Genomic DNA, 20,193 nt, shown 5'->3' on the forward strand with positions numbered 1-20,193 from the left:
GTGCGCCCTGTGGCTCTTCCTGCCGCCGCCTCCGCCTCCGCGATGCTGCTTCTTTCTCTGGCCCGGGCTCGCTGTCTCAACCGGGCGCTTGGGCGCTCGTTCTGCGCCGCTCGGCAGGTACCGCCTCCCGCAGGGAAAGACGGAGGGGCAGGTCGTGGGCTGGGGCTGCCGTGAACGTGCTGACGGGCACCAAGGGCAACGGGGGGACGCGGGACGGCGAAGCGGGGGAGGCCGCGGTCGTGTCCGGGGGAAATGCTGCCTTGCCCTGCTCTGCCTCGCCCCGCCCCGCTGCCTCTTGCCCGTGGCTAACGGAAGGCCCCGAAGGGGCTGCTGGAGGCGAGCGGGGAGCGGCTCTTATCTCGGGGCGCCTCCCGCTGCCTCCCGGCCCTGGCCGTTTGCAGGGCGAGGCGAGGTCAGGCATGGAACTGAACGGCGGCCGTCGGGCACCTCAGAGCCCAAGGCCGGCAGGGGATCCTGCCGGGCGTGAAGGTGGCTCTGAAGGTTGAAGCGCAGCGTGACAGCTTGTCGACCCCTAATATAACGCGTGTCTCTTGTGTCTCTGCATCGGCGGGTGTCGTCCCCCTGCAGTCGCCTACGTGGTAACGGCGAAGGTTTGTTTAGCAGGTGTGACTCCAGTTGACCTCGCACCGGGGATGACTGCAAACGATGCCCCCCCCCCGCCCTGCCCGGAAGCAGGGGTCACTTGCTTCAATGCCGCACAGCGCATTTGTCTTGTCTAGTCGGAACGTTTATGCATGACGGGATCCTCGTTAATGATCGTCAGTGGCTTTGGGTGTTGCAAATAATTGCCTTGTCCCCCAGGTTTTACTTGTATGGTAACGGGCCGCCAAGATAAAGTGCCACTGGCTCATCACCAGTTGGCATGGCACAATATATCTGTTTTGCAGCAATTATCTGGCGACATCCTAATTAACTGTAATTAACATTCAGCTATCACTGTTTCCCCTTTTCTTGTGTATTACTATATTCGGGGTGGATAGATTTGAGCAATTTTTTCGTGAGAAACAGTAACAAAAAGTAAATTACCCTTTGGGGGCATGGCAAGTAGGAGCAATCCTAACCAAGCAGGCACACTGGCATATTTCCAGTGTAAATTAACCTGCATCATAATTGCTCTTGGCTCGATCATTTTCTGCCCTTCCATTGACTCGTATGGGGTGGATTTTAGTCACACCTGCAATTTTGGTGGTGTAGGTACACTGAACCCTATACAGGATCAGTGACTGAAGGGAATTAGGATGCAATGTTTGCCCCTCTTCCTGACCTTGACATGCCCTTTTTTGGCCTCAACAGTGGTGTAACTTCTGCCGACTTAACTAACACTTTCGGCTAACGTAAGTAGATATGCCAGAGTAAGTCCTTCATGTCAGCTCATTTGGACAGCAGGGAGGGAGTGTTGGGGAATATGCCACATCGTAACCTACTCTATCCAGTATATCTGTGAGTTAGGATTGTACAGTCAGTCTGACTGAAAGCATTTGACTTTGAAACACAGTTAACTAAAAGGCCAGTGGGAGAACTTGAGTAAAAGATGGAGATATGGGTCAAGGAAGGCTGTTGTAGTTACAGTATGTCAAATAAGGAAGAACAAAGGCACTTGAAAGGTCAGGTGTGAGTGGTGGGGTTAAAGGAAAGAAGAACTGAAGCAATGGACAAATTTGGCATTGTTGTAAAAACGAAAGGCAGGAATATAAGATGAATTCAAAATTATTGATTTGAATGATGGGAAGTTTGGATTCAGTATATGTCCAGTTGAGAAGAAATGTATGGGAATTGTTTTTGCAAGATGAATACTTCATTCTAGAGAAGAACTGTGAGGGTGCTGAATTAGTGACTACCTTGCTATTGAATCTTTTGGCGAGAGGAGCAGCAAAATGTATCAGAAAGCTGCCTACACCTAGAAGGAACAGCTGAAAGGATTAGCTGAACATGGAAGGTCTTAAAAATTTGTGGACAAAACATTCTCAGAAAGAGAGAGTATACAGAGCTTTCAAGGTAGCAGAATAAATGGAGAACTTGCTGTGCAGTAAATTGGGGAGGAAGTAGCTGAGAAGGAAAAGACACAAAGTCTTAATTCACAATAATCAGGTTATTATAGCATAACACAACAGTCCTGTTGGATCAGAACAGAGTCCCATCTAGTCCATCATCCTGTTTTCACATTGGCCATCCTGATTCCTATGGGAAGTCTGTAATCAGCCATAAGTGCAACAGTACTCACAAAGAATTGTAAAATATGCCGACAACCAGTGTCATTGAACTATTTCAGCAGAGTTCAGCTTTTTCCTGCTAAGGTTTTTAGGGCATCTCCACTTTCACTGTCACTATACAGAGAGAAGTGTCCCACACTAGTTCTATCCCACCACGTTTCCAATGTGCCCATCATATCTATGTTCTCCCTCCCAGGGAATGGGTCCCTTTTCCCAGAGTAATTCTCTTAACTATTCTCTGTGATAGCAGAATAGCTGTGTGTACAACACAGTTACCCTGCCCTTGAAGGCCTTGCCCACCAACATCACTTCATTCCCTACGTTAGCTACTTTGGCCTTGAACAATCATATTCCCTGAGACCCAGGAGCTCATCAAAAGATTTAGTTTAGTTCCTGGGAATGAGGATTTCTTTCAGGAATGGACAGTGTGCAGATTAAGTGGGGATTGAGGTGAGGATAGGAGTAGATTTTTTAAAAAGAACTGAACCAAAAACTCAACATTTAGCATGGAGTGAATAGGTTTAGGGGACAAGCTCAGTGTTTCATTAAAATGCACCTGTTGCCCCCATTTTAAGGACCCCTGTAAGATCAGCCAGCTAGAACATGACATTACTTTACTGCCCCTGAACCAGGCATCTTTACTTTTGCAATATCTATAGAAAGAAACACATATGGCATCTGAACAACAAACAGAACAATGGCCTATGTTGTATTTTCCTCATTCACATTCTAATCTGTCTCCTTGCTAATCATGTATGCAACTTACTACTTTCTAGACTTTGCTTCATCTAGGGCCAGAAAACTTCTTTTTCTCTTAAAACGATATTTCAAGTGAGAAATAAAAAGAACTGACATATATACACACAAGCATTGCTACGGAATTTGTGTATCCTAAGGGTGGGTGGATGTGTCTGTCATGTTGCATAGAGTAATCATAGCCTTTGATTCAGAACGCTACCGGTATGTAATCTTTGAAGTTAGGTGTTTGGAGTAAAAATTACATGGATAACAACAGGGTCTAAGATTGATCAGAACCTCGCCAATTAGATTTGCGTCACCATATCCACCCCCTCAAACAAACATTTAAGAAGTGTTTTAATGTGTGAATAGCAGTGCAGTCATGTTCATTTTGTTTCTTCTATGATTTGTTGGGATGATATGATGTGATATTAAATGATGTTTGTTACTCCTGGTGTGAGTAGAGTTCTTTGGTAGAATATACAGTGGTAACTCGGGTTACAGACGCTTCAGGTTACAGGCGCTTCAGGTTGCGGACTCCACTAACCCAGAAATAGTACCTCGGGTTAAGAACTTTGCTTCAGGATGAGAACAGAATTCGCGTGGTGTCGGTGCGGCGTCAGCGGGAGGCCCCATTAGCTAAAGTGGTACCTCAGGTTAAGAACAGTTTCAGGTTAAGAACGGACCTCCGGAACGAATTAAGTTCTTAACCCGAGGTACCACAGTAATATATATCACAAGTTTTTGTTACAGCCAAGTGTATTACTTCATGAATTCTTCCAATCTCATTTTTACTACATTTTATAAAATTTATAACAAGACTGGGAAGCCATATAACATGAAGCTTCAGTTCCATCAAGGAGTTCTGGTTGGTATACTGAGAAGGATAGAGTACCGTAGTAGCCACTACTATTCATTCTCCTTGTGCTGTGCACTGCTTGTTTTATACAACAAAATGTTCCATATTTCATGTTGTAAAATAACTGGGCTGTGACTTTTCTGAACCTAGGAATCTGTGCTCTGCAATCAGGATAATACTGAAAAAAATGAACCGAGTGTAATAGCCAGAAGCTAAAATCATTAGTTGAAAATGAGTTACCAATAATCTTTTAACCTTTACAAATTATGTAGCTCACTAGAATAGGAATTTCTACCTCATTACAGTTAATCATGCTACTGTGCACAAGGAGCTTTAACTAGTCAGTATATGTCCTCTCAGCAATCTTTTGAAGTAAGTTATGATTATTTCCATTTTACTGACATGGGATTGATGCTGTTCGTGGATAAACAAGGATTTGAACTCAAGCTTTCCACCTTATCACACTCAGTGGGTGATATCCAGCTATGTCATGCACAGAATAGACCCATTTAAATCAATTGACAAGATTTCAGTGGATCTACTTGTTTGACTAGCATTGGCTATCATCCTTCCCCCCCCCCCCCATTACATCCCATTGTTTGTACAGGCTTACCTGATGAAATCAAAAGATGAAATAAAAAGCCAGATGCAATGCTCATCTTAATTAAACCATTAGGCTTCATAGTAATTCAAATGGGAAGACTATGCATATTAATTGCCTGTAATCACAAGTTTGATCCTATTACCCCATTTTGCAATATGTAGCTGTCTTACCTCAATATTTAGCCATCATATTATATAAGGGAGAGACATACAAGGTTTCAAATACCTTTCCCTCTTGCTCATTAAAGTTGCAACCCTGTACAGTCGTACCTTGGGTTGCGAACAACTCGGGTTACGAACTGCGCAAACCTGGAAGTATTTTTGCCCCGCCCGCGCGCAAAATGGCGTTTTCGGGTTACGAACTGCGACCCGGAACAGATTGCGTTCGTAACCCGAGGTACCACTGTACACATTTACATGGGAATAAGTCCCATTGAACTTGAACTAAGTAGGTGTGTAGGATTGCATTGAAGGCCATGCATTTTGTGAACATAAAGGAGAAGAGCAAACAAGCAAAAAAAATTGATCTCCTGTATTAAACTTTATGGGTGCCTTTTTCCTGTGGATGAAAAATAATTGAAAGTGTAAGGCATTTGTTGAGATTCCTGCATTGCAGGGGGTTGGACGGGATGAACCCTGTGGCCACTTTCAGCTCTACAGTTCTGTTACTAACTTGGGGCTACTTTCTCTGACAAACTAGGGTAGTCACACCTTGCTGATGAGAAGAGGTGTCATTATAGCCTACTGAATCTGCATACAGTATATTTATTCTCTACTTTGGAATGTAGAATAGTGTGGAAAGGTGACTCTGCCTTGAGTTACTCGTGACTCTTATTTTTTTGTATTGGTGATTGTAAAATCTTTCTCTTCAGCAGGGGACCTGTCCACAGCGGAAACATTCGCTCTCTGGTGAGTTGTATTATTATTATTATTATTATTATTATTATTATTATTTGGTGTTAATATCTTGTATGCTTCATAATCACTGTGACAAGGGGAACCTAATGAAAGCCTGGTTAAAAACTATAGTACATTCATACTTTTTTCTTTAAAGCCACAAGTGGTTTTAAAAGTAGTTAAAGATTAAAGAAAGTGAGAAATGAATTCCATGTTTCCCTACAATATGTTAAAACAAGCTGTGTAGCATAAATGACCAGCTCACTCAACCAACAGATTTGTGTACAAATTAGAATACAGTATTTGAAAATGACCATGATGCAGAGTCAGCATAACCACCAATGAACTCCATTTTTAAACCTTCCTTGGCAGCTCTCACATTAAAGGATAGATTAATGATTCCCGTTTCCTGCCCAGATACTCAGGATGTGTAGGTGGATGACCACAGTATTTTTAATCTACACCAATTTGATAAGTTTGAAAAAGTAAAGATGCATTTCCCATTCACTTTAGTGGGTTTGTGCAGAAGGAATTCTGTATAAATTATGCTCAAAATGCATAATTTCGAACATATTTTAGAGAACTGTAGGTTGCCTTGCAAGAGATCTTAGAGGTGATTTTGGCTCAGATAATAAGATGATCCCAAGCGCCCAAACATGTTGAAACTCACATCAGAATAAGTTACCCCATATTTCTTTACAGGGAGAATTCCTAAGATGGATCCAATAGGTATTTGGAGTCTTGCTCATGAGGATTATTCTGGAAAAAAGACTCATGAGATAGCCCATCCTGGCATAACCTGACACTGTATAAATTATTTCAGGAACACTGAAATTAATTGGAATTAATTGAGCACTTCCCCCCAAAATGGCCCCTTTTAGAAATCGTGTTGTAAACATTTTTGTTCTTTATCAAAAAAGGGAAGGGGCACAGGGTATGCAAAATTTTCTAAACATTTCTCCCCAGATGCAGATGAATTGAATGATTCTGGATGTTGTGGTGATGGAGGAAATACTACAAAATAAAGTAAATGAATGCAGAGATATTGTGTTAAGTGTCTTTTCCATTTCTTGATAGATATTAATCGTGACCACCTCGCTAGCCAACACTTAGCTTTTGGATACTGGGGCTGCTATTAATCCTTTATAAAAACAGATAAAGGACTAGGTTGTTGAGTACTAGGATAATGGTGTGGAGACTTATACATGCCAATGATAATTGACAGCTGCTATTTTTACCTTTATAACATTTATTAAACAAATGTGTCTTAGTACACGTTTCTGTTATAAGCGATGTAATGCAAACAGATTTCTAATTGAAGTGCTTTCTGCTTTACAGGTGTCTCTCGATGCCAGGGGTTAGCTTACGCCAACAGCAGGAAGCATTTGTAAGTATTCAACTGTATATAAATGTAGATAGTCAATATGTTGTGACTATTTGCATGGATGGAGAGTAGCTGCTGCAACCCCAGTTCCTAGTTACACTATTGTCAGAGAGGGGTAGCTGCATTCTCTGTGTCCAAAATATCCCAGACCAGAACAATCCACATTCTGCACCAAGAGTAGAAGAATTCTTGAACTATATGAATTACCTGATTTGAATCGATTTATATATTTGCATAATTTGCATAATTTGTTCTTGGGGGGGGAGGGGAGAAAAGCTAGGTAGCATCCCAGAAATATGATCTTCCTTGATTGTTGAATGCCTCAAAATAGACTCCCTTGGGTGCTGTGCAGAATGTCATCGGCCCCGATGAGCATGTTAATTGTCAGGGCTGCTGATTGACAACCCAGTCAAGTAAGGCCAACAGATGCAAAATCTGTACTGCTTCTATGCTTCTTGCTGGCCTTTAGTTGATCTTTTGTTTCTTGCTCTCCAGGGTAAATGGCTCCCGTGTGTTCACTCTCCGTTATTTCAGAACCACCACAGTGTGCAGTAAGTACCTGGGGGGGGGGCTGCAGCTGGGGGGGGCTGCTCTGCCTGCACATTCCCTTCCAACCTTGTTCCCCAACCAGTTCTTAGTCTAAACTAAGGAGTACAAAATGCAGGAATACAAAGTAATAGACTGGAATTGTGTTTTTTCTTCGTTTGTCATATCACAGGTGGTTGTGATGTAGTGTAGGTTGGACTCTGGTATATTATGTCCCTTTCTGGTCGCTCCCCCCCCCCCAAAAAAAGAGTTTCAGTTTAAGCACAATTAACATGTCACCTGTGTAAAGGATGCTCTGCAAAATAATATAAACTTTAAAAAAGCCTGTTCTCTGTCCTGAGAAGCTTATGATTTATGTTTCAACAGTTTGGGAAATAATGGAGAGACAAGAGTAAGCATATAAATGTGTCCTGAATCTATTGCAGAATGACCCCAATGTTCTACTTTTATGGAAGAGGGAGAACATTCTACCTGAAGAGGCAGATTTTAAGGAGAAAAGAGAGATGGCACTGCTCTGGTTTCCACATAACGCTAAACCACAACTTATTAAACTATAACTTAGCCTTAGGTGTGAGTCCAGCCCAGCAGCTTCTGTGGTTTACTGCCAACAAATAACAGCCTAAAGCCATTGTTTGTCATTGGCTTACAAACCTTGGTTTATTTCAATTAAGTTTAGTGTGCTGTGTGAACCCAGCTCCCTTCCTTAACCATGGTTTGCTTGACCACCCCACCCCGAATGCTCATCAAAGACACAAGGCAAGAGCAGCTGGGAAACAAATCAAACTTCAGAGAAGAAAACCATGGTTTGTTCGATCATCTGTGGGACAACAAACCTTGGCTTGCATTTGAATAGGTCAGTGTTCTCGGAGGTATTTCTAGATATAAGAGGTTTCTAATAATGCCGTTTGTCCATAGACATTCCAGAATCTAAAATGACTGAATGTGAAGGCTTTTACTACATGCAGATATGCATTTCTTCTACAGGGGAAGAAGTTGTTACAGTGAACACACCAGCATTTGCAGAATCAGTCACAGAGGGAGATGTCAGGTGGGAGAAAGGTAACGGGCAGCTTTTTTGTCTTCTATGGTTTTCTTGGTCCCTACACTAAAGTCGTAATTGGTGAAAGGAGCTCTGGACACACTTATTCGATGGGTGAAAATTGACCAAACTAATTAAAGATTGAAAGGTCAATGTAAGTCCTCTATGAGGTATGTAATGTCCAGACCCTTATTATGATCTTGCAAGTCCTCCGGCATACATGTAAGAATTGAGACTCTCTGTGAGGCATTGATGTGAGCTTTAAGAAAATGAGCTTTAAGAGTTCCCTTACTTAGGGTGGTTCTTTTCATTTTTAGCTGTGGGTGACACAGTAGGAGAAGATGAAGTGGTATGTGAGATTGAAACAGACAAGGTAAATGCCCTATTTTTCTTGTATAATTAGAAACGGCAGATGATGTATTCAGTTATGCGTGGTGTGCGGAAAACAGAGAAAATGCCAATTATAGGAAACAGGATGCCAGACTAGATAGGCCTTTTGGTCTGATTCAGCAATGTTGCTCTTATGGGGTAGTTTCTTGATGCTCTCCAGAGAGGAGGTGGGTAAGTTAAAGTCAACAGAAGATCACGAAACCTCTTCTAGCTTTTGACTAGAAAAACCTGCTTGTTTTCAACTATGCCTGCTGGGAGCTTGCATGTCCTCCACCATTCTCAGATTGAGAGTGAATCAGTTTTTATACAGTGGTACCTCGGTTTGCAAACGCAATCCGTTCGCGGAGGTGTGCGCTCGCCGAAGGCATACTTCTGCGCATGCGCAAAGCGCCAATAGAGCACGCATCACTTCTGTGCATGCGCAAGCTGCACAGGTCGCATCTGCGCAGCCGACGCCATGGAATCCAGATGTAAACATTTCCAGGTCTGCGGCGTTTATAAACAGAGGTTTTTGTAAACCGAGGTAGTCGTAAACCGAGGTTCCACTGTATTGGAGAGGGAGAGGTTTATTTATTTATTTTTAATTTATATTTATTGAAAGGTTTTTTTGATACAAAAGGAGAGGGAGAGGTTTATTAGTGAATGCCGTACCACTGACTTCCTTTGGGGGGGGGGGTCTGAACTTAACAAGCAGTACAATTGAGACAAATAAATAACTGTACTGTTCCATCTTGTGATGAAATGCATTTCCAGTGAAATGTGTATACCCCCAAGATGTGATATCTCCATGACGCTATGTTTCTTTGCATGATTTCTGCAGAAAGGCCAATCCCATTCATGTATGATTCATTCTTCTTCAAGGGATATTCCCATTTGCTTAACATATTCCCTTTTTATGATTAGGGGAGAGCTCATTTGTGTTTTATCTGCAGACGTCTGTGCAGGTTCCAGCTCCTGTAGCTGGCATAATTGAAGCACTTCTAGTTCCTGATGGGGGGAAAGTGGAAGGAGGTACACCTTTGTTTAAACTCAGGAAAACTGGAGGTAAGCTGGGACCAGCCATATCTGTTTCTTACACTGTCACAGCTGTGACAATGATGGGCTTTGCTGCAAAAATAAAAAATTGATATCTGAATGCTGTAACTGGACTGAATTGTCCAAATTCAACTTGTCTTGCAAAATTTTATGGGCAATGTGTAAAAATATAAGGGTTTGTGATTTATTGAAAGATAGATAGAAAGAAGCAGGTTCTTTGAGGAGGGATGGAATGTGGGAACAGGTGATTCATTTGCAGTTACTACATTTGTGCCCATTGAAGCACCACATTGGGTACCCTTGCTCTAGACTCTTGCCAGTCAGACCTTAGTAAATGTTAGTCCTGAGAACATGGCCTCAGATGCTAATCTCAAAGCCTCAAGCAAATTAGTGTGGGTATACACAATCCTAGATACAACCTGGTGGCAAACCATTTTAAGGCTTTAAAGGTCACCATCAGCACTTTCAGTTAGTTTCCAAACTCAGCTTTTAAAAGAACTTAATCTATGGAACTTGCTGTTTCCTGAGCCTGCTGCCTCTGTGCATAGCTATACCATTTCACAAGTTTATTTTCTGGGTGCTAGCAGCCAATGAGACAAATGAGCACCGTCTTGTTATATTAATATAGGCTCCTGACTCAAAGATACTGAAAGAGCCTGCTTGGATGGTCTGTGGAAAAAATGCACCTCTTGGATTCTATCTGCCTGTGCAACTGCCTTTCTCATTTTTTCTGTTTAGCTGCACCTGCCAAGGCCAAACCAGCAGCAGCCCCTACACCAGAACCGGCAGCGCCTCCTCCTCCTGCAGCAGCACCTGCCCCTGCAGCACAAATTCCCACTACGATGCCTCCAGTGCCCCCTGTGTCATCACTCCCTATGGATGCTAAACCAGGTGAGACCAAGACCATCTCTAATCCCCCTTAACCAACCTCCTTCCACCTGCATAAGCAGGGAGCTTTCCGAACTGGAGATTGCAGAACTGTCCACAGAAGAGTGTTAAAGAATGTCCGTCTTGCTATCCAGCATGCAATAGGTATCATCTCCCAAATGAGTATTTCATCTCTACTTCAGATAGCCTTCATGTTCATCCGTTGCTTGCCAGAACATAAACCTTCTTCTCTCAGTCCCTTGACACATTCCCCCCCCCCATTTTCTTTCAGTTTCTGCAGTAAAGCCAGTTGCAGCTGCTCCTGTGGTGGAACCTGGGGTCAGCAAAGGAGCCAGAGTGGAGCAAAGGGTAATTTGAAACTTCTTGCACTTATGGGGCAGTGGATGAGGGTTATTGAGGCCGAGTGGAGACCATTCTTTTGCCTGAAAAACCTCCAGAGCCTCCTGAGATGCAGTGGTCAAGTTGTGTTGTACGATTCTGTGAGCAGTGGCTGAATACAGCAAAATTTTTAGCTCATGAGCACTGCCTTTCCTACTTGTGTTATTCCTGGTAGTGATAGTCAACAGTGTGAATCCTTGTCAACATCAGTTTGCAAAACTACCTTTCCCCCATTACAGTCAAACCTCGGTTGTCAAACATAATCTGTTCCGGAAGCTCGTTTGGCTTCCAAAATGTTCAACAACCAAGGCGTAGCTTCTGATTGGTTGCAGGAGCTTCCTGCACTCAAGCGGAAGCCGCATCGGATGTTCAGGTTCCGAAAAACGTTCGGAAATCAGAGCATTTACTTCTGAGTTTTTGGTGTTTGGGAGCCGAAACATTCCAAAACGGAGGCGCTTGGGATCTGAGGTTTGTCTGTGCCTCTTTTTGTTCCACTTCAGGTGAAAATGAACAGGATGCGTCTACGCATTGCTCAGCGCCTAAAAGAGGCTCAGAATACATGTGCCATGCTAACCACCTTCAATGAAATTGATATGAGGTAAGGACCATATCTTCAGTATGTGCAGGTAAGCCAAGATCTTTCCATGTTGCACTAAGAACAGGAACTTTGGCTTACTGGTGTGCATTGTTTTGAGTGTTTTGTCCTGGGATGAAGCGGTTTTAGCCAGCTCCTTGGTTGTATAGAGTTGAGGCTATTTCTAAGCAGGGACTCAGCTGTGCAACCGGCCGAAAGGCAGGTCCTGGAGCTCTCGCCCAGCCTTAGCATCTCTCCTTGGCAGTTGGAGAACCAACTGTGTTCCATGAAATTCGTTTGGGGGCTGAACACTAATGGATTTGGGGAGGGGGAAGCTTATGTTTCAGTGCATTAAGGAAAATGGTTCCCAAATCAAATTGCTCTATGAAATCCTATCCTGCTTCTTAAGACAAAACACGTAAATATTTGGTGCTTGGAATAATAAGGTTGACAAAATAATCTTGATTGGAGAGGAAATGCTGCAACTTACCTCCTTTTAGAGGCTAATGGAGGTGTCGCTTTACTCTGGCCTTGGGCTCTTGTTGCAGCCAGTAATCTTCTTTGGATTGATTGCCCCCCACCCCCCACTCCCGTCTGCATGCCATGCAGTCGACTTGCAAGGGCTTAGGCCAAGGCCTTTTGCCTCCCCACTGGGTGTCAGTGTCTGCTGTAAAGGCTTCTCATGATGGCTTCCTCCCCTCAAACCCTTGTGTCTTGGGAGGCAGTAATGTCTTTGGATGGTAATCCTAGCACTAAACTAGATTAGGCAAAGGAAAACAAACAGTCGAAACCCAAAGGGGCACTTGTACTTGCTAAAAACTGCCTCTCTAAAGCCGTATTGTCTGGGAGGGGGAAGATGAAGGTTATTACTTCAATGGCTGCCTAGAATTGTCAAGACAAAGCTATTCTGTTCAATTTGGGTGGCTGGCTTCTGTTCCAGTAAGCGAATGATAGTAATCACTACTTTCTGTACTCTGATTAATGGCATTTTAGAGTCATTGCATCAGAGATCCTCCAAAGTACATAGCCCCAAACTCATGTGCTTGTCTTTTTAAGTGTGGCCAAAGGAATTGGAGACATGGTTTACTTTTTAGATCGTCATAAACAAAATGACGGTCAAATTCTGTGAGGATGGATGGAGCCTGTTGAAGGCACAAGGTCCCCCCCTCATTTCCCATTATGCTTATTTTGAAGTTTGCTTTCACTGTGTCAATATCGAACCCAAGAGACCTATATAACCCGTCTACTCTGGCTTTGTGGAGCTCTCCAAGGTCTTGGGAAGAGGTATTCTGTACTCTCGTTGGCCAAACATGGCCTATTGGAAGCCTTCAAACAAGATATGGGCATTCTGCCCCTTTATGATCACTGTTGTTGTTTAGTCGTTTAGTCGTGTCCGACTCTTCGTGACCCCATGATCACTAGGAACTGGTATTAAGAGGCATACTGCTTGCTGTTACTGGAAGTAGTAGATAGCTGTCATGGTTAGCAGCCACCAGTAGTTTTATCTTCCATGTCTCATCCTCTTTTAAAGCTATCAGGGTTAGTGGTCCTCACTGACATCTTGCAAGTGTGAAGTCCATAGTTTTGCTACGTGCACTGTGAAGAAGTTCCTCCTTCTAAATCTCCCAACATGTTAGTTTCATTGTATGACCCCCATAGCTCTAGTGCAGCAGTGAAGAAACTATAACCAACAGGCAAATCTAACATTTTATTCCTCTTTGACCAGGTGTGTTGTGGTGGTCCCCATAATTTAAATAGCTATAGGAATTTTAAAGCGTTCAGCTGCCTGAAAGCTCATCGTCACATGGGGATACTTTGAACAGCCATATGCATTTTAGGATAGTATGCAGTAGCTTGTTTTGGTGACACTCTGAGGGTAATATTAGTAATGGTTGTAAAGTAATTGGGAGAGGCTGTTGTAAACTTTGGGGAGGGAGAGAAAATATTAGTAATTTTTCCAGTCCTGAGAGTTTTCTCAGAGATCAGCCAGTCTATACTGCAGTGAAACTCTTTGGTGAAACTCTGATAACATTTCTTTTTAATAATAATAATAATAATAATAATAATAATAATAATAATAATAATAATAAATTGCAAGCCACTTTTGAAATAAGGATTGAGCCACAAAGTAACTATGGTCAGGAATGTGTTGCAGATCTGGTGCTTAAGTAGATACAGGAAGCAAGAACTTTCCTTTTCCTAGTAGTAAATGTTCTTGTGGTGGCTTTTTCAGTAACATCCAGGAAATGAGAGCCCGGCACAGGGACACCTTCCTGAAGAAGCACAATATGAAACTTGGCTTTATGTCTGCCTTCGTGAAAGCTGCAGCCTTTGCCTTGCAAGAGCAGCCTGTTGTAAATGGAGGTGAGAACAATGGGGCAGTGTTTCTGAGATGCCTGAGTGTCGTGAGCAAGCCTCTGTGGAAGGTAGTATTATCAGACCTCATGATGGAAAAGCAACTGTGTTGTGACAAACCCTTTCTTAGCAAAAGGATATTCACTTGGGCAGAAGTTTGTCTATGGAAAGAAATTGCATACCCAACTCCTGCTGTTTCTTACCTTATCCATGCTTCTGTGTAAATGAGACAAGCCTGCCTATTCCTCCAAACAAAGAGGACTTGAAGGAAAAGAAAAGGTCAGGTCACTTGCTCCTTGCAAGGTGGTGACTGGTGGAAACCTCGTGTTTCCTTTACACTTGGCAGATCAGCTTACTCTCCATTACTAATTTTTAGTGAATGGAAGGAAGAGATAGACGAAATCAATAAAGCTTGATTTTTGCTCCTGATTAGAGCCTTGACTGTTGATGCTGCTGTATGTAATAGCCTCCTTTTCTTTCTCCATCTAGTGATAGACGATACTACCAAAGAGATAGTGTACAGGGAATATGTGGATATCAGTGTTGCAGTGGCGACTCCTAGGGTATGTATTGTGGGGACATGCATCTGGCTGATGCATGGGACATCATTTGGTTTGGTGTTCAGCTGTAAGAAATGAAAATTCAGAGACAAGCTTCTTGGCCTTGTCTAATCCTACAGCAGGGGAGGGTGCTTGTTCTTGTCCAAACCTCCAGGGTGGCATGGGGGATCAGCCATAGGCCTAGTGAGATACAGAGGGCATCAAATGTGACTGGGGAGGGGGTAGAAGAAGTAAGTCCCTCAATCCTGTTTTAGATACACCCATAGGCGTCAGCTCCTAAGGGCAGTGGTGGAGAGCAGGCGCGCTCCCCCCCCAGTGACGTGGCGCACGTTCTGGGGGTGGGGCAGGCGTTTTGGGGCAGGCGGGCAGCCGCGATGGCGCCCCTGGGATCACGGCGCCCCGCCCCCACTGCCCCTATCTTCCTACGCCCCTGCCTAAGGGCCAAGGCTGTTCCACCCCCTCAATGTTCAGAGGGTGTTTGGCTCTGCTCCCTAGCTCCTTGTGATGTCGGGCTGCCTCAATCAGAGAAGATGGTACCTCTGGATACACACCTCTGTCCAATGATGGCTTGCTCTATATTTGGCTCTTGCTGTCATGTTATGTATGTTGTGTTTGACTCAGAGATCTTTGTTTCTTTCAGGGTCTTGTGGTCCCTGTAATCAGAAATGTAGACACAATGAACTTTGCTGATATTGAGCGAGCAATCAATGAGTTGGGGGAAAAGGTAATGTTTCGAGTGTAAAGGGTTCTCAAGGGTGAAAATCAGACACACCTTTCTTAAGGGGAATCAGAAGGGGAACGGCCCAGATATATCTCTATCATTTGGTGCTCTGTGATACATCACCTGAAAACACTGGGCCGTTCTGACTAACAGCTGTTGATCGACAAATTTTCTGGAGGACAAATCTAACTTTTTAACAAGCGATCTAAGCTAGTAGCCATCTCCATATCTGGTTGCAGTTCAAGAAAAAACATATTGTTTATGGTAAATTTGCAAATAACATGAAACAGGCTAGATTCAAGTTTGTCAACAGTAATGGGAAGGGTGTTCTCAAAGAAGCATGATTTATTATTGTGGAGAGAGATGGGAACTCATCCTGCTGTGCACTTTATATGGTGGCAGAGTGAGGATAGTCCCAATGCATTGGAACCAAGTGTACCTGTATTCCTTTTTTGTACACCGATAAATAATATGTTGGATAGTGCTGTGGCAAAATAGGAACGATGCAAATTAATTTATTCTTATCCTTAGAACTGCCATGTGTTGAAAAGGGCACATTCTGTTACAGTCTTAAGCTACCCCAGCAAAAACCTATCTATTGCTCTCTCTGTCTTGTGCTTTGATCATTCTGAATTTGATAGCACCCTCAACCTTGAAGATATGTATATGAACTTCAAAGGACTCCCGCTGTAACCTCAATGTTTTCACTAGTCGTTGGGGATTCTCAAATAACTTTTTGCCTTTGCTTAGTGTGGGGAGCTTTCTGAGGTGTTCAAATGCTAGTGATCCTGAGAGCTGGGGAGCAGCACCCCATCTTCTCCATTACCATCTTAAGCAATTTTTAAAGTTTGTATTTCCTTCCCCCCTCGTTTCAGGCCCGCAAGAATGAGCTTGCCATTGAGGATATGGATGGCGGTACATTCACCATCAGTAACGGCGGTGTATTTGGATCCCTGTTTGGGACACCCATCATCAACCCCCCTCAGTCTGCTATCTTGGGCATGCATGGCATCTTTGACAGGCCTGTTGCTGTTGGAGGCAAAGTATGTACTGTATGGAAGGTTAAGGGGCTTAATTGGACTTTTAAATGTTACCTTAGCCACTGGCAAGCCACTTTTCTGTGACTGGCTCCTGCACAGTTAAGATGACATGTAAATGACCAGGCTAGGTAGACAAGTCATTATTATTATTATTATTATTATTATTATTATTATTATTATTATTATGCCCATTCTGGGGACTTCCAGAAAAATATAAAAACACAATAAAACATCAAATATTTAAAAACTTCCCTATACAGGGCTGCCTTCAGGCGTCACATAGTTGCTTCTGTCCCTTGACATTGATGGGAGGGTGTTCCGCAGTGCAGGTGCCACTACTGAGAAGGCCCTCTGCTTGTTTCTGTGTAACTTAACTTCTCGCAGTGAGGGAAATGCCAGAAGACCCATTGTCTAGGCTGAATGATGGGGTGGAGATGCTGCTTCAGGTATAAAGCCTACCCATGCTGAAGCAAAGCATCCTCCATAGAATTGTGGAGTTGGAAGGGACCCTGGGGGTCATCTAGTCCAGTGTTTCTCAACCTTTTTTGGGCCACGGCACACTTGTTCCGTGAAAAAAATCACGAGGCACACCACCATTAAAAAAGTTAAAAAAATTAACTCTGTGCCGCCCTATATTATAATTATGACTGTAAGAAACACTTGCCAAATATTGCTTTCCGGCGGGTCAGCGTTGTGTATTGGCGGCCGCCAGGCTCGTTTGCACTGAGCTTTGGGAAAGAGGAGGAGAAATATTGCTTTCCGGCGGGTCAGTCTTGTGTATTGGCGGCCGCCAGGCACGTGACAATGCAAATCGCCCTTCTCGTCGCTGCACGTCGCGGCACACCAGCCAGCATCTCGCGGCACACTAGTGTGCCGCGGAACAGCGGTTGAGAAACGCTGATCTAGTCCACCCTCCCTGCATTGCAGGAATATGCTGCTGCCCCATACAGGGATTGAACCTGCAGCCTTGGCATTATCAACGCCACACTCTAACCAACTGTCCAGTCTGATGATGGAGGAGAAGGAATTGGATCAGGCTTAACTAGGAGCCCTGACAAGTGCAGCAGAAAAGGACCAACTGGAAGTTTTGACTGCTGTAAAACTATTCTGAGAAGATAGGGGAGTATTCTGGGTTCAAATTAAGAGGGTGAATGTGCGGGGGAAAGGTTTGCAGAGTTTGTGTCAAATTATTAAGCATAGCTGCCAAGCTTTCACTTTTCTCGCGAGGAAGCCTATTCAGCATAAGGGAATTTCCCTTTAAAAAAGGGAGAACTTGGCAGCTATGTTATTAAGACATAAGAAAACTCCAGCTTGGGGGTATCCCAAACAGGTTTCACTTTCTTGGTTATGCAGGGCAAATGTTACAAAGCTAAAAATGTAACTTGCTTAGGCTTTGAGGTACAGCGCTAAGTTGACTACAAAAGAAAATGTTCAGCTTATCAGTCTCCTTTATCTTCCTTAGGTTGAGGTGCGCCCAATGATGTTTGTGGCCCTGACGTATGACCACCGGTTGATTGATGGCAGAGAGGCAGTGACTTTCCTGCGCAAGATCAAGGCTGTGGTGGAAGATCCTCGTGTGCTGCTGCTTGACCTGTAAAGAGCAGCAGCCCCCACCTGCCCCATCCAGTAGAGCAAGGACACAGCAGCAGCAGCAGCAGCAGCAGATGGAACAGAGGACATTCAGGAATCAGCAGGGCTTCATTCCAGTCATCTCCTCCCCCTAGTGGCAGGAGGTGCTTTGAAAGGAATCCCCCCCCCCGGGTGCCACCCACCTTTCCTGCCTCTTCCAAAGATGGTTCATTTTCTTCCCAGGCCAGACAAGCAGGTGTCATTACCTATTCAGATGTAACCTACCATTTCCCCTCTTCTTGCTCCAGACATAGCCTCATCTCTTTCTCTTGATCTTATGGGAACAGAAGCTGCCTGCTGTTTAGCTAGAGCTTCCCTCCCGAGCAGCTCTTGCACAGAAATTCAGCTTTAATTCAGTATCATCGCGGCAGCTGTCGGAGGGGAAAGGCTGGTCTCTGCTCCACTTGAAGGCTCTAGATCTTTGGAACAGCGAAACTAGCCTGAGGCCCTCTAGGGTGATTCAATTGCTGTGCCTGATCTTACATGCCTCCAGTAACAGAGAGTAAATCTGCACTCCAGCCACCTTGTGGGTTTTTTGACCTTAATGGGATGAGGCACTCCCAGGGGTTACTGCCTCCCCAGCCAATATCTAGATCCTCTCCTAGTAGTGAGGGGCAGTTCTAAGGATTGTTTTCAGGGACCTTCCTCTGCCTCATCCCTTCACAAGCAAGAAAGTGGCAGTAGCAGCTCTCCCCCTCTCCCACTTGGAAGTTGGTTCTTTCGTTCTAAGCCTCTGGTAGGGCAGAATGGGTGTCCCATCTCGCTGTCAGTTCCAGTTCAAGTTGACTGGCTGCTGGGGATTAGGGGGAGATGGCAACCTTCGGTGGCTGTCCTACGTTCCATCTAATCCTCATTGAATGGTTTTATCGTGACTGCAATGGTATGGTAATGTAGGTTGGGACTAGGTTGTCTTGTGTGGCATGTATCCTAGCCTAAGGCTTGCTGGTTCATGGGGACATATCCTTAGTACAATAGCGTGCACATATATTGTTGAGTGAGAGGGTTGCTAGTGCCTGCAGGGTTTATTACTCTTGTTCGCCGCACAGAACTTGTAATTAAAGTATTTAACATGACAGATTTTAAACAAAATAAAACAAGGAAATTATGTGTGTTTATGAATGGGAGAAATGAAATACAGTGGGATGACACTTAGGGTAAGACGTTGTGTTTATAAGCAACTGAGGAACACTTTCAAAGGAACAGAACCTGAACTGAGTTTGCCCAAGTTTTTCTGAGTTTAGTATAAAAGGTAAAGGTACCCCTGACCATTAGGTCCAGTCGCGGACGACTCTGGGCTTGCGGCGGTCATCTTGCTCTATAGGCCGAGGGAGCCGGTGTTGGTCTGCAGACTGTTTTTCCGGGTCATGTGGCCAGCATGACTAAGCTGCTTCTGGCAAACCAGAGCAGCGCACAGAAACACCATTTACCTTCCTGCCGGAGCGGTACCTATTTATCTACTTGCACTTGATGTGCTTTCGAACTGCTAGGTGGGCAGGAGTTGGGACCGAACAACAGGAGCTCACCCTGTCGCGGGGATTTGAAACGCCGACCTTCTGATTGGCAAGCCCTAGGCTCTGTGGGTTAGACCACAGCGCCACCCACGTATAGATGGCGTAAATTAGATAACTCACTTCTGGGTAGCAGAACTGTCAGTGTATGTGATCTGCCTCATTCTAGTAGATCACTTCAGATGTAATGCCAAATCACGGGGGCTATGTGAACAATGATTGTCTTGACATGATTCCCCCCCACCCCCAGTCCAGTCACTATTAAATAAAAAGCCATAGCTTGATGTTACAACCAAGGCAATAAAACTATAGTTTGCCCACAACCCTAGTTCAGACTGATTTGTCATCTTGGTTTGCAAGCAAACGATAGTTTGCCTGGTTTAGATGTGACAGTAAACTATGACTTCAAGCTCTGCATCTGTTGGGAAGATTTTGGAGTATGCCTGCATTAGATGTTTTAAATGTTATGCTGTCCCCTTGATGGATTTTGCTAGCCATAAACAGGAAAGAGATTGGGATCTTTGAAGGCAGATCTGTCATTGTTATATTTTATGTAGCAGGGAAAGACTACTTGTTCCCCACCCCTTCAAGGCAAAATGGCTTCATACAACTCAAAACACAAATACAGTTTTATTGGTTTTTTAGTCAAGTCCCCCAACCAAAAACAGTTCTTTTTAAAAAAATAAATAAATGGGAGAGACAAAGGAAGATGTCTGGAGGTGCTATGGTACCCACAAGTGTCATGTTCCTAAACAAAAAGCAGTGTGGGCTGGTCCTTCTCAGCTCCTCTCCCCACAGTTTGAATGCTCTCCAGATTG

At 44.0% G+C, this 20,193-nt stretch overlaps 1 protein-coding gene across 2 annotated transcripts; it reads left to right on the forward strand.

Moving 5' to 3' along the window:
* DLST (dihydrolipoamide S-succinyltransferase) lies at positions 1-18,972 on the forward strand. Of its 2 annotated transcripts, none has more exons than XM_035108470.3 (15): positions 1-117; positions 5,304-5,340; positions 6,667-6,715; positions 7,208-7,263; positions 8,243-8,317; positions 8,615-8,670; positions 9,620-9,731; positions 10,461-10,613; positions 10,882-10,958; positions 11,489-11,586; positions 13,796-13,926; positions 14,407-14,480; positions 15,118-15,201; positions 16,074-16,241; positions 17,701-18,972. In XM_035108470.3, the coding sequence occupies exons 1-15, from the start codon at positions 43-45 to the stop codon at positions 17,833-17,835; spliced, it is 1,380 nt and encodes a 459-aa protein (XP_034964361.1). In that variant the 5' UTR covers positions 1-42; the 3' UTR covers positions 17,836-18,972. The 2 variants fall into 2 exon arrangements, with proteins under 2 accessions (XP_034964361.1, XP_034964369.1); XM_035108478.3 differs by having other exon boundaries at positions 5,307-5,340.
* Positions 18,973-20,193: the final 1,221 nt, after the last annotated feature.

This window comes from Zootoca vivipara, chromosome 1 (genome assembly GCF_965207765.1).
Source record: "Zootoca vivipara chromosome 1, rZooViv2.hap1.1, whole genome shotgun sequence".
Lineage (NCBI taxonomy): Eukaryota > Metazoa > Chordata > Lepidosauria > Squamata > Lacertidae > Zootoca > Zootoca vivipara.

Excerpts from the sequence above, each read along its gene's own strand:
- DLST (XM_035108470.3), top strand. The coding sequence starts at position 43 with ATGCTGCTTCTTTCTCTGGCCCGGGCTCGCTGTCTCAACCGGGCGCTT. Across the intron at positions 7,264-8,242 it reads CAGAACCACCACAGTGTGCA|GGGAAGAAGTTGTTACAGTG; the intron begins GTAAGTACCTGG and ends TTTCTTCTACAG. Across the intron at positions 10,614-10,881 it reads CCCTATGGATGCTAAACCAG|TTTCTGCAGTAAAGCCAGTT; the intron begins GTGAGACCAAGA and ends ATTTTCTTTCAG.